Genomic DNA, 10,472 nt, shown 5'->3' on the forward strand with positions numbered 1-10,472 from the left:
GACCCGAGGGGAGTCGGGAACGGACCAGACGCTTCTAGGTTTGTTGCCAAATGGACGGTCTAGATTGATCGGCAGTGAGAACGGATGGTACGGGATAAGTTAAATAGTGTCCATATTAAGTCGACCATTGCCATGCTAATCCAACGCTATAATACGGCGATTGTCAGCGGTCAAACTGCTTTTAGATGCTCCTGGAAACAACCGCAACCGTACATGACAGTTTTTCCCCTTTCATTCGCAAATATATAGAAAAATTAAAAAACATTCATCGAGAGATCAAATCCGTGCACTAGCATTGGGAAGTAGTATTGGAAAAAAACTTGCTTTGCATTGCATATAAAAAAGGTGGCATTGAAGAGATCAAATCTGCACGAATAATTTTTTTCATTGATTGATTATATATATATATATATCTAACATATAGATACAATTTGAACGAGTATATGATTGTACTCGTCCGAAAGCATAATAACTAACATAAACTATTAAAACTACTTATACTAACTATAAACTACTTAATCCTCGCTCGCTTGGGAGGAGGCGAGGCGAAGTCGGAGTCGTCGGAGTCATCGTCGGAGTCGGAGTCGTCATCTTCTTCGGCGTCGGCGTCGGCCTCGTCCTCCTCCGGGTCCTCCTTCTCGGAGCTCTACGAAGGACTATAATCAGACATCCCATCGTCGGAGGCAACGTTCTCCTCGGAGGAGTGGTGGGAAGGCAATTCGTCCTCGCTGGACGACGGGCTGCTTGGAAACTTGATGGGGCTGTCCGACATCTTGTTTATAGATTGGAAGAGAAGGGGATGATGGATGAACAAGAGGGGTCGTTTCAGAGGGCACCAGGCCTGAAGTATATGTAGAGCAGTGGGTGGTATGTGGCTCTTATCCTTCAGGCGGCAGAAGTGATGGTGATTTGATGGCCTTGAAAGTTGAGGCAATTCAACACTCACGCTGAATTTACCGTCGGTTGACCAAACGCTAGGGCCGACGGGCAAAATACATATCCCAGTTGGCCCGGCTTTTCATGCGACGGAGAAAATGCAACCCCAATACCACTACCGCATCTACCGTTAACCCGTCGGTGGTAGAAGTTTGAACACCGGTTTTAGTTCCACGAGGCCTTGCTATCGTTCCAACCGACGGTGCAAGTATCACATTTTCGATTATATCGCTACGACAGTGAAAGTGGCGACATTGATAAATCAATTTGTAGTAGTGAAATAAATTAGCATCTAGAGTTGTAAGTTTGACCAACTTTATATAAAATAATATATCAGTATCTATGACACTAAATAAGTACAATACAAACATATAGTTCCTAGTTATTGTGATAATACTGATTAATATTTGTGTTCTTCTCTATAAGTTTCATTAAAATAATAAAGTTTGACTTAGGGCAACTCAAGAAACTGATTTATTTGGGGATGGATGTAGTATTTTTAGAGTTTTCTGCCCAAGTTAGGGACCTCTCTCAAGGCTTAGGAATTTTCAATTTTGCAGGTCTCACTTGGTCAATTTGGAGACCAGAAATAGAATGGCAACCGAAAAGATATTCCCTAATAGGCCAACAGAGATGATTTGTTGCAGAAATTAGATATTTTTTTATAGAGAAATGATTTTATTAAATCATAATTATTACATCGAGCTGATACAATAATTATGAAACCACTTTCGATCTCTACAAAAGCACACAGACTAAAAATCAAAAAGGAGATTATGAGATTAGATCACTACCCATATGCCTTGAAGAAAAATACCGTAACTGATTAGGCCAATTGTTGCAAAACCGCTACAACTAAACGCTGAAGAAATATACATCTATACTCAAGAAAGAGTGATCACGAGACTGTTGCAAAGGTGGTGAACAAGATGAAGAGACCTACAAACTGCCGTTCTCAAAAGAATGTAATTCTAGCACAGTATCATATTTTAGTACGGGTTCGGCTGACCTTAAAAGCCGGTTTGTTCGGCTTCTTTTTTTCAGCCGGAACAGTGTTTTTCTCTCACAAAAATTCAGCCGGAACAGTGCTTTTCAGCCAAATTCAACCAAGCGAACGATGCCCTTAAGTTTGATCAATTATAAATAAAAAATATTCATGTTTATGATACCAAATAAATATCATCAGATTAATTGCGAATTGTATTTATAAAATAAATTAATTTAAAGACATAACTGTGAATATTATTCATTAAAAATTTGGTCAGACGTGAATCACTTTTCGTGGCACGCAATCCATAGTTATATATTTTTTTAGGAGGGAGGTAGTACAAGGAACATCAGTCTGTTCGGAACTGTTGGCTTGTTTGTTGCTGGTTCGTGAGAAATTACTGCTGACTGATTTGTGTGAGAGAAAAATATTGTTCGTAGCTAAAAAACACTGTTCACGTGAACAGTTCCGCTTGAGATGGCTGGCCAGCACCGGCCAGCCAGCCGCTCCAGCCGAACAGGCTGCATGCTGTCGGATGTCTCTAATCTCAAAACCTTTTGTAAAAGGACAGCTTTCTTTAGCGGGTTCTTCTGCTCTTTTTGTTGTGCTCTTGTTAGTCGGGAATAATCCACCCCCAACTTTTATACTCGTAATTATGTTCCTTCGTTAAAACTGAGTAGTGAATCTTCTTTCAAAAGAAAATAGAATAGTGTGTAATCCTGAGAGCAACGATGACACTATATGCTTGATGGAGATGCTTGAACCACGGTGGCGCACGGCCAACCAATTCTAGGGCCTGTTTAGATCCTATGTGCTCCTTCAATCATTTACTTTTTGCCTACTTTTAGTCTTTAGGGAACCAAACAAGTAGGCTAAAAGAGGATGACTAATTCTTAGCCCCCATTAGTCCATTTGTCCATGAGGCTAAAAAGAGGTAAAAATGCTTCCACTCTCTTTCCCTCTCCTCCCCTTTTTCACCTTTTAGTCACCTTTTAGCACCTGAGACCAAACAACCATCTTAGACTAAAATTTAGAGACTAAACTTTAGTTCAACGACTAAAGATCTAGACAGGGCCTTACATAACCAATGAGGCTTTATAATGTATGGGTAAAAGAGGAATTTAACATTTTCTTCTGGAGCTAGAGCATCCACTGGCACTTGTGATGCCCAGTTTACTGTACAATATAGTAGTAAGTAGGAGCCGTCGTCTGGTTAACTAGAAAAGTGGTAAGCCCTTTTATCACTGTCGCTGCACCAACTTAGGTAGCTTCACGTCAGTGTTCTGGCTTTAGTCACTTGAGTTATTTTTGTATGGGATATACTAAACCGCTGGCGTCTCAGATCTTTTGATCCCTTTGAGACCTATTTATGCATATTCCTATTCGTAGCCATGCATATTCCTATTCGTAGATGATCGAGCTGGTTTGGCTACGGGCTTCTACAGAAGCAGAGGAGCTTCAGGGGACCAGGCGAAGGGGAAGTCATGGCACGACCAGGTCGTAGGCGGCGAGTCACAGTGAAACGACGCAGCAGCCCGCGGCGGCGGCACGGAGGCGGTGGAGCCGTCGTCGCACGAGTCCGCGGTCAGCACCAGGCGCGGCTGCGTCGACACGGCGCCACCCGCGCGTCCGATCCGAGGTGGCCCCGGCGTCGCCATCTCGCCTGCAGCAGCCGTGGGCCCTCCTCGCGCCTCGGCGTCGTCGCGCCCGCGCGTCATTATTTGCTGGCTCGGTGGCCAGCCGCCGCCCCCGTCGTCGCTTGCGAGCGCGGCTGACGCGGCCGGGGAGGAGGCCTGCTTCGTCTTCGTGGTTGCCGCTCCCGCGCCGGACAGGTCAATCGACAGCCACTGCGGGCGCGGGAAGAGCGGCTGCGAGCCGTGCAGGTGCGGGCCCTCGTACGTGACGATCAGCCACTCCGGGTCGTCCGTGGATTTCTCCACGTGCTTCTTCGCGACGCATCGGGAGCTCGTGCACTTGTAGTAGCTCCTGCGTCACAGAAAAGCATGCACGCAAATATATGACCAGCCAGCCAAGTAGTTCATATAGCTTTAGAAACAAAAATAGTCCCTCTCTCTCTCTCAAAATAATTATTTACTAGTAGTTTAGCGTCATAATAATAAGATTTATAAGCTTTTAGATTCACCATGAGAATTACTTTCACAATATATTTTCATGTTGTTAAATCATACTACCAATCTATAGGAACTGATGACGAAAGATTTAAATATTTTTTGTTTGATACAGTATAAAACTATAATAATCAGAGTTTGTTTTCAAAACTGAGGAAGTATCTGTCGTCAACGTGGCCGAAACAAAATCTATTTTCCCTAAACAAGTGGTACGCAAAATTTTAAGAAAGAGTGCTAGACACGTCGCTTCAGGTTTCCTGGACCTGAAAAGACAGGTCAGCTGAAAGACTGAAACCAACCCTTTTTAGTTAATTTAGAGCCAGTTAATGAGACGTAGATGGTTGTTAGTGGTTGCCGTACCGTGCACATCTTTATTTATTGTTGGATGAAATATCTATCCTCCTGGGATCGTCAGTCCAACGGGTTGAATAATGATCGAGTCACAATTGGGACCGTGAACTCCTGCTGAAACTACTTGGCCCCGTTCGGTGAACGTATCAGTTATAATATTGTGATTTTCTCTCACAACAAATCAGTAAATAGTATTTTTTAGCCTGACTCTTCGGCGAAACGAACAAGGCGTATTTCAGCTTCTACTAGGCAGTAATAAGCGACGCGGATGTTGCTATCAGCTCGCCTGTTTCTCTAATCTAAACAATAAACATTTGGCAAGCAGGTCTTGGCAGGTTCCAGCAGGGAAGTGTAGCACCTTTCTTAATCTTAGTTCTACTGTATCACATAAGTTTGCACTGTCTTTACACAGTGGCACCACAGAATGGCGAGATGGTTATATGTGACTCCGTACTCTTTTACTGCTAGCAAAGGCACTGGTATAATCAATAATCCACGAGATGGGTTGCATTGAATTAATACTCCCTCTATTCCAAATTATAAGACGTTTTGTGATTTCTAGAAACATAGATTTTGCTATGCATCTAGATATACACTTATGTCTAGGTACCTAGTAAAAACCAATGGATCTAAAAAAACCAAACGTCTTATAATTTAGAATGGTGGGAGTAAGACACTAGGTTGTCGTACGTTCCATCAACGAGGCAAGCAGGTTTCCCTGTTATATGCCGCCATGGTTGCCTCAACACCAAAACGGAGCTCTTTTTTCTTTTACAAAATTTGCTCAAGTGCATTGAACACTGGTGGAGTCTGCCAGCTTACACTACAAACATAGAGGATACCCCGAAGGTAATAAAACACTCTTTCTAATCGGCCGAAAGAGAGACTTTTAGAAGTGACTGTGACTAGTGGCAGTAACTTAGCCAACGGTAGACTAGCCAATCTACTGAGGCAATACAAGATTCATATACCAATGTTGATGAGAATGCATCTGTTGATCTTGGAGTTGACCATTCTATGCTTCTAGGACATCTTCTAGGACAAGTGCACAAGTTGGGACAAAGGAGTCAAAGAATGCAAATACATTCAAAGAAGCAAATTCTCTTAGGCCTTGTTTGGATGCATTCAATCCACATGTATTGGAGTGGAATGGAATAAAACTTAGCTTAATTCCACTCCAATCCACTTCAACACATGTGGATTGAGATGAATACATGCGCATCCATATAAGCCCTTAGTGATGATGGAGAGACATGGGTTCAAGGGCGGATGGTTTGAGAGGGCAAGGTATGGTGTGTGCCATACCTTGATCTAGGGGTTCAAGGGTGGAGGGCTCGGTATGGCAAGGTATGGTGCATGCCACACCTTAATTTGGCCATGTATACTCCTTCATTGCTTGACTGTAACATGCTTAACTGTAACATGTGTTCTCTTTACATATGGTCTATGTCAACCGATTTGTAGTGAGTTACATTATGTTTTGGACAGGGTCGTTGATCTGCTAAGGGAGGACCATGCAATAGGTGCTTTTGCACTTACGGAGTTAGATAAGTATAGTATAAAGTTGTCATACTATGTGGTTTGGGATGGAATAAGAAACATAGAACAAATCATAGGTAAGTGAAGGCAGAGGTAGAGAGGACTAATCTTGGAAGTTTGGTGGTGATTTAATGCAAAAGATAGGAATAAGTGAGGTTTAAGAGGATGCTTGTCGACTTAAGACTTGTGTGGATGGGTTCTTCAAAGGTTGCAGACCCTTTCTTGGTGCAGATTCAACCAGGTTAACTAGAAGATAGAGGGGCCAACGGCCTCAGTAGGATATGGACACAATTGTTCTTTCCACTTTCCTATGGCGTTTTTAGTCAGACTAGCTAGGATTCTTTGAGATGCTTAAAAGGGCCAAGGGTCACCTCCAGGGACTGGCGATATTAAAAAGCAGAGTTTGCTGACAGCTAGCTGGGGTTCTTTTGAGATCCTTCAAAGGACCATACGGTCACCTCCAGGACTGCTGATATCCATAGACGATGCAGGCATGCAGCTAGGGGCATTGACAATATAGTGACAACGGTCTTCTCAAATCGAGTGGAGCACATGAGGTCTGATTGGTTGCCTGCGTATCTCCTTATCCAGGGAGTCGTAATACAAAGCCCAGTTGTTTGGTTTCCTAAATATCTCCTTATACAAGCTAGGACTCTCCCCAAAACACTATTTTCTTACATTAATGAGCACGCTCAAATTGGTCGTACCCACCTTTTGCTTTTTGGAGACATCCGATAAATTACCCACCTTCATAGTTGCTAAAAAAAAGCTGAAGTATCTGTAAATATACATCTAAATTATTTATATCTACTATGACTAAGAGCAACTCCACATGTTTCCTATAATTAACTTGCTAAACCAAAAGGTTTAGTATGTTATTAACAAACTAAATAGCAACCTTCATTTATTTTTGTTTTCAATTAGCTTTGTAAATGATTTTGAACCCCGAACTATTTTGAACCGACTAAACATTTTTTAATAGTTTCTTTGTCTCTTACTGCTTACTCACCTGGAATCCTTTAATGTTTTTAATTTACTCATGCGTCCAATTACCCTGATCTCCCTAGAAAAAGGTGGACGGGGAGCGGATACGGAGTTGTTGTATCGAAAGGAAATGGTGAATACATATATTGAAAGGAAATATATATATATATATATATATATATATATATATATATATATATATATATATATATATATATATATATATAGAATAATTGGTAACCGTAGTTTATCATTAACGGATAAAGATAAGAAAATTTCTATGTATACTACGGTTAAGAAAGTATTGTGATGATCGCAAAAAAACATATTGTGTGGAGTACGAAGAAGTAAGAGAGAGCGCGCAGAAGATAGGAAATTTTGATTATTAGCTGTGTGCGGCCTAAATTTAGGCATGGATTTCTAACGTACACATGTATGTTAATAACGTTACTGATCCATGTATATGCGATTCGATGTCCTAGTGTGTGTTTAATTGGCACTAATCTTCCAGGACATTATTATGATATATGGACTAATTGATCGAGCTAGCTAGACCCTACAATATCTAGAAGACTGGTACTACTTTGTATCGTCTTTCCGACAGTGTGATCAAATTGCCAACATTAGCCAAACAATGTAGAGATACGTAACCAAGAATCTACGAATAATAATCTTTGGGGGAAATTTCTTAGCTACCTACTAGAGGTGCAGCCTATTAGTGGTGTATATAGTTAGCTAACTGGTGAACGAACAACAGCTAGGAAATGAGTCTTGGCCATGTTTAGTTTGGCCGAATCGGCGCCGGCAAACGCACTGTAGCTATACTGTAGCTACAGTGTCGTTTTATTTTTATTTGGTACTAATTGTCCAATCGTTGACTAATTAGGTTCAAAACGTTTGTCTCGCAAAGTACAACCAAACTGTACAATTAGTTTTTGATTTCGTCAACATTTATTACTCCATGCATATACCGCAAGTTTGATGTGATGGAGAATCTTCTTTTTGTATAGTATCGAAGTTAGGAATTTGGTGGAACTAAACAGGGCCAGAAAAGTCGCCATGGATCGGAGTAGGCCACACATGTCTCTCTAATTAATTACTCCTCCTTCTGCCAGCCTCTTTTCACTCCACGACATATATATGCAAGCCAACTAGAATCCCTATCTTCTTGCTCGTGTCAGTACTTTGGTCTTTCCCCGGTTCCCCGCGACCCCGCCAAAGGCCTTCATGGCCTCATCTGCCATCTCCAGTCATCTGCTCAGCTCATGCATGACTTGCACAGCCGCTAGCTGTGAGGGTCTGCATCCGGCACTAGCTACCGGTAGAAGCCAGAAACGTGTCCATCTCTGACCTACCATCGGAGATCTAGCACACACGTACTACGGGGCTGTTTGGTTTGAGCCCTGCCTGGGGAGCTGCACCCAGGCACATGCATCCGACCCCAGGCGTTCAAAAATCAACGCCTGGGATGCATGCCTGTGCCAGGCAGATTTGCCAGGGCGTCATGCATCGACCGCGACAAGCCGCGAAACACTGCTAGTTCATGGCATGCATATGGCCGCACCGCTCCGGCGGCCGAGCGCAGGCGGGCGGACGTGTATGTGCGCTCGGCCGCCGCTCATGCCCCTGGGGCGCCGTGCCGGGTATATAGTTCACCTGCGGCGGCATTGTTCAAACTCTCGCATGCATATTAATTGCATGATTGCACCGACGATCATGCCATAAGTCGACAAAATCTAGATGTGCTGTACGTAGCACAGTACTACAAGCGAAGCGACCTTTCACCTTTGAAGAACTAGCTAGCGCGCATATAGAAGCCCCCTTCCTGCGAGATTGCGCATGCATACATGACCCAGAATAGATCTATTTGCGATCCAATCGATATACGCGAAGAGCAACGAACAATTTTATTTGAAATTTTTTCTAGTATGTAAGAGTTGGGGTTTGGGGGGGGGGGGGGGGGGGGGGGGGGGGGATCAACGGTCAAATTAAAGCCAAGAACGTAGTACTGTATGAGAAGTAAATAGAGCTAAATTAAACTCGTGGATCGTACTGCACCTGGGATGGGGTTTGTTCTTGATGGACTTCTGCCCGTACTTCCTCCACTTGTACCCGTCGCTCGGCGTCTTGCCACCACAGCTCCTCACCTTCGTCGTGTACTTCTCCGGCGCTCGACTCGCCGCTCCCAACCTGCCACTTCAATTTTCAACCAAAACCCATATGCCGTCGTCAGCCTTCTAGCTTCCATCAATCCATGCACGGATCAGATATATGCACGTACAGATGCATTGGACTGTAGCGGCGGCTGCCCCAGGGATACGGCCTGGATGTCGACAGCGCTTTCTCGATGTCCCGGATCGTCGGGCCGGTGTACACCGAGCACAGGGCCCTGCTCGCCGCCTCCGGCTGCGGAAGCAACTCGCCGCCGCCGCCGCTGATGCACGGCGCGGCGGGAGCAGATGACGGGCCTGTGTCACGAGAGCAGTGCTGCTCCGAGTCGCTGGCGGGGACCTGCTGCAGGGCGCCGAGGAGGAGGAGGCTGTCGTCGCTGAGGAGCTCGGTTATGAGCTGCTCGTCAAGCTCGCCGGGCCAGACGGCCACGTCGGCGGCGCCGGCCTGAGGGTGCAGCGCATAGTCCCCATCCCCATCTCCCATCAAGTACCGGTTGGAAACTAACAACCCATCTAAAGGTAACGGAGTAATGGGACGACGGAAGACCTTTTTTATAGAAACGTACGCAGTTGGAATGACGCAGTGCGGGGGACAGGTACGATTAATTTGAACAGCCTGCTTTGTTAATTGTAACTCTTTTTACTTTACTTAATTGCAACTAGTATTTCCTTAGCTTACTAATTCAAAGAGTATATGATTTGATATTCTGATCATATGTATTGGTGTCGACACTCAACTGTTCTGTGTGTAATACTGAACATTGTAAACCGTAAACGGGTTCTCACCTTGGGAGACCTATGCTTACCTTTGGTGTTCCTTCGGGCAAGTTATTAGGGTACATCATCTCTACATGATAAGATGAGATCGTGAAAAAAAATGAGAATGTATTAAGCTGCATTGCTGATCAATAAGGCAAAAGCTAAAGTTTATGGAAAAAGATGGACGGTTCACTTATAGTTCAACACCCTCTCTCACATGTAGGCTCCCTCGGGCTTTAAACATGGATAGAAGTTGACTATAATTATCATATTTAATTGATCCTGACAAAATTAAAACTCAAGATATCTATTTAGACTTTTCACTAAAAAGTTGTATTTCTAAGCTTTCAACTTGCCGATGGCTTTCTGCTATTAGTTTTCGTAATAAATCTTTAGAAGTTGACTATAATTATCATATTTAATTGATACTGACAAAATTCAAACTCAAGATATTGTCGGTATCGATATTAGCGATACTCAAAGCAAGGAAGTTAGCGCCCGCGTTGATTTCTCCGGATGGCTCGAGACGTATTAAAAGGTCTCGAGCGAACCCCAAGGCCGCGGGCTCCGTCTCGCCCGACCCCGAGGCCGGTCTCGCCCAAGGTCGCGGGCTTC

The 10,472-nt window shown here is 43.8% G+C and overlaps 1 protein-coding gene across 1 annotated transcript; it reads right to left on the minus strand.

Annotated features, from left to right (window-relative positions):
• Positions 1-2,797: 2,797 nt before the first annotated feature.
• On the minus strand, positions 2,798-9,622 carry LOC136459400 (uncharacterized). Its single transcript, XM_066459264.1, has 3 exons — positions 9,209-9,622; positions 8,986-9,123; positions 2,798-3,910 (listed from the first exon to the last, which is right to left on the minus strand). The coding sequence occupies exons 1-3, from the start codon at positions 9,580-9,582 to the stop codon at positions 3,364-3,366; spliced, it is 1,059 nt and encodes a 352-aa protein (XP_066315361.1). The 5' UTR covers positions 9,583-9,622; the 3' UTR covers positions 2,798-3,363.
• Positions 9,623-10,472: the final 850 nt, after the last annotated feature.

This window comes from Miscanthus floridulus, chromosome 6 (assembly GCF_019320115.1).
Source record: "Miscanthus floridulus cultivar M001 chromosome 6, ASM1932011v1, whole genome shotgun sequence".
Classification (NCBI taxonomy): Eukaryota; Viridiplantae; Streptophyta; class Magnoliopsida; order Poales; family Poaceae; genus Miscanthus; species Miscanthus floridulus.

Bases quoted from the DNA above. Each gene is read 5' to 3' on its own strand.
- LOC136459400 (XM_066459264.1), bottom strand. From the start codon at position 9,582: ATGGGAGATGGGGATGGGGACTATGCGCTGCACCCTCAGGCCGGCGCC. The intron at 9,124-9,208 runs GTACGTGCATAT...TGAAAATTGAAG, and splicing joins CGCTACAGTCCAATGCATCT to TGGCAGGTTGGGAGCGGCGA. The intron at 3,911-8,985 runs GTGCAGTACGAT...TCTGTGACGCAG, and splicing joins AAGAACAAACCCCATCCCAG to GAGCTACTACAAGTGCACGA.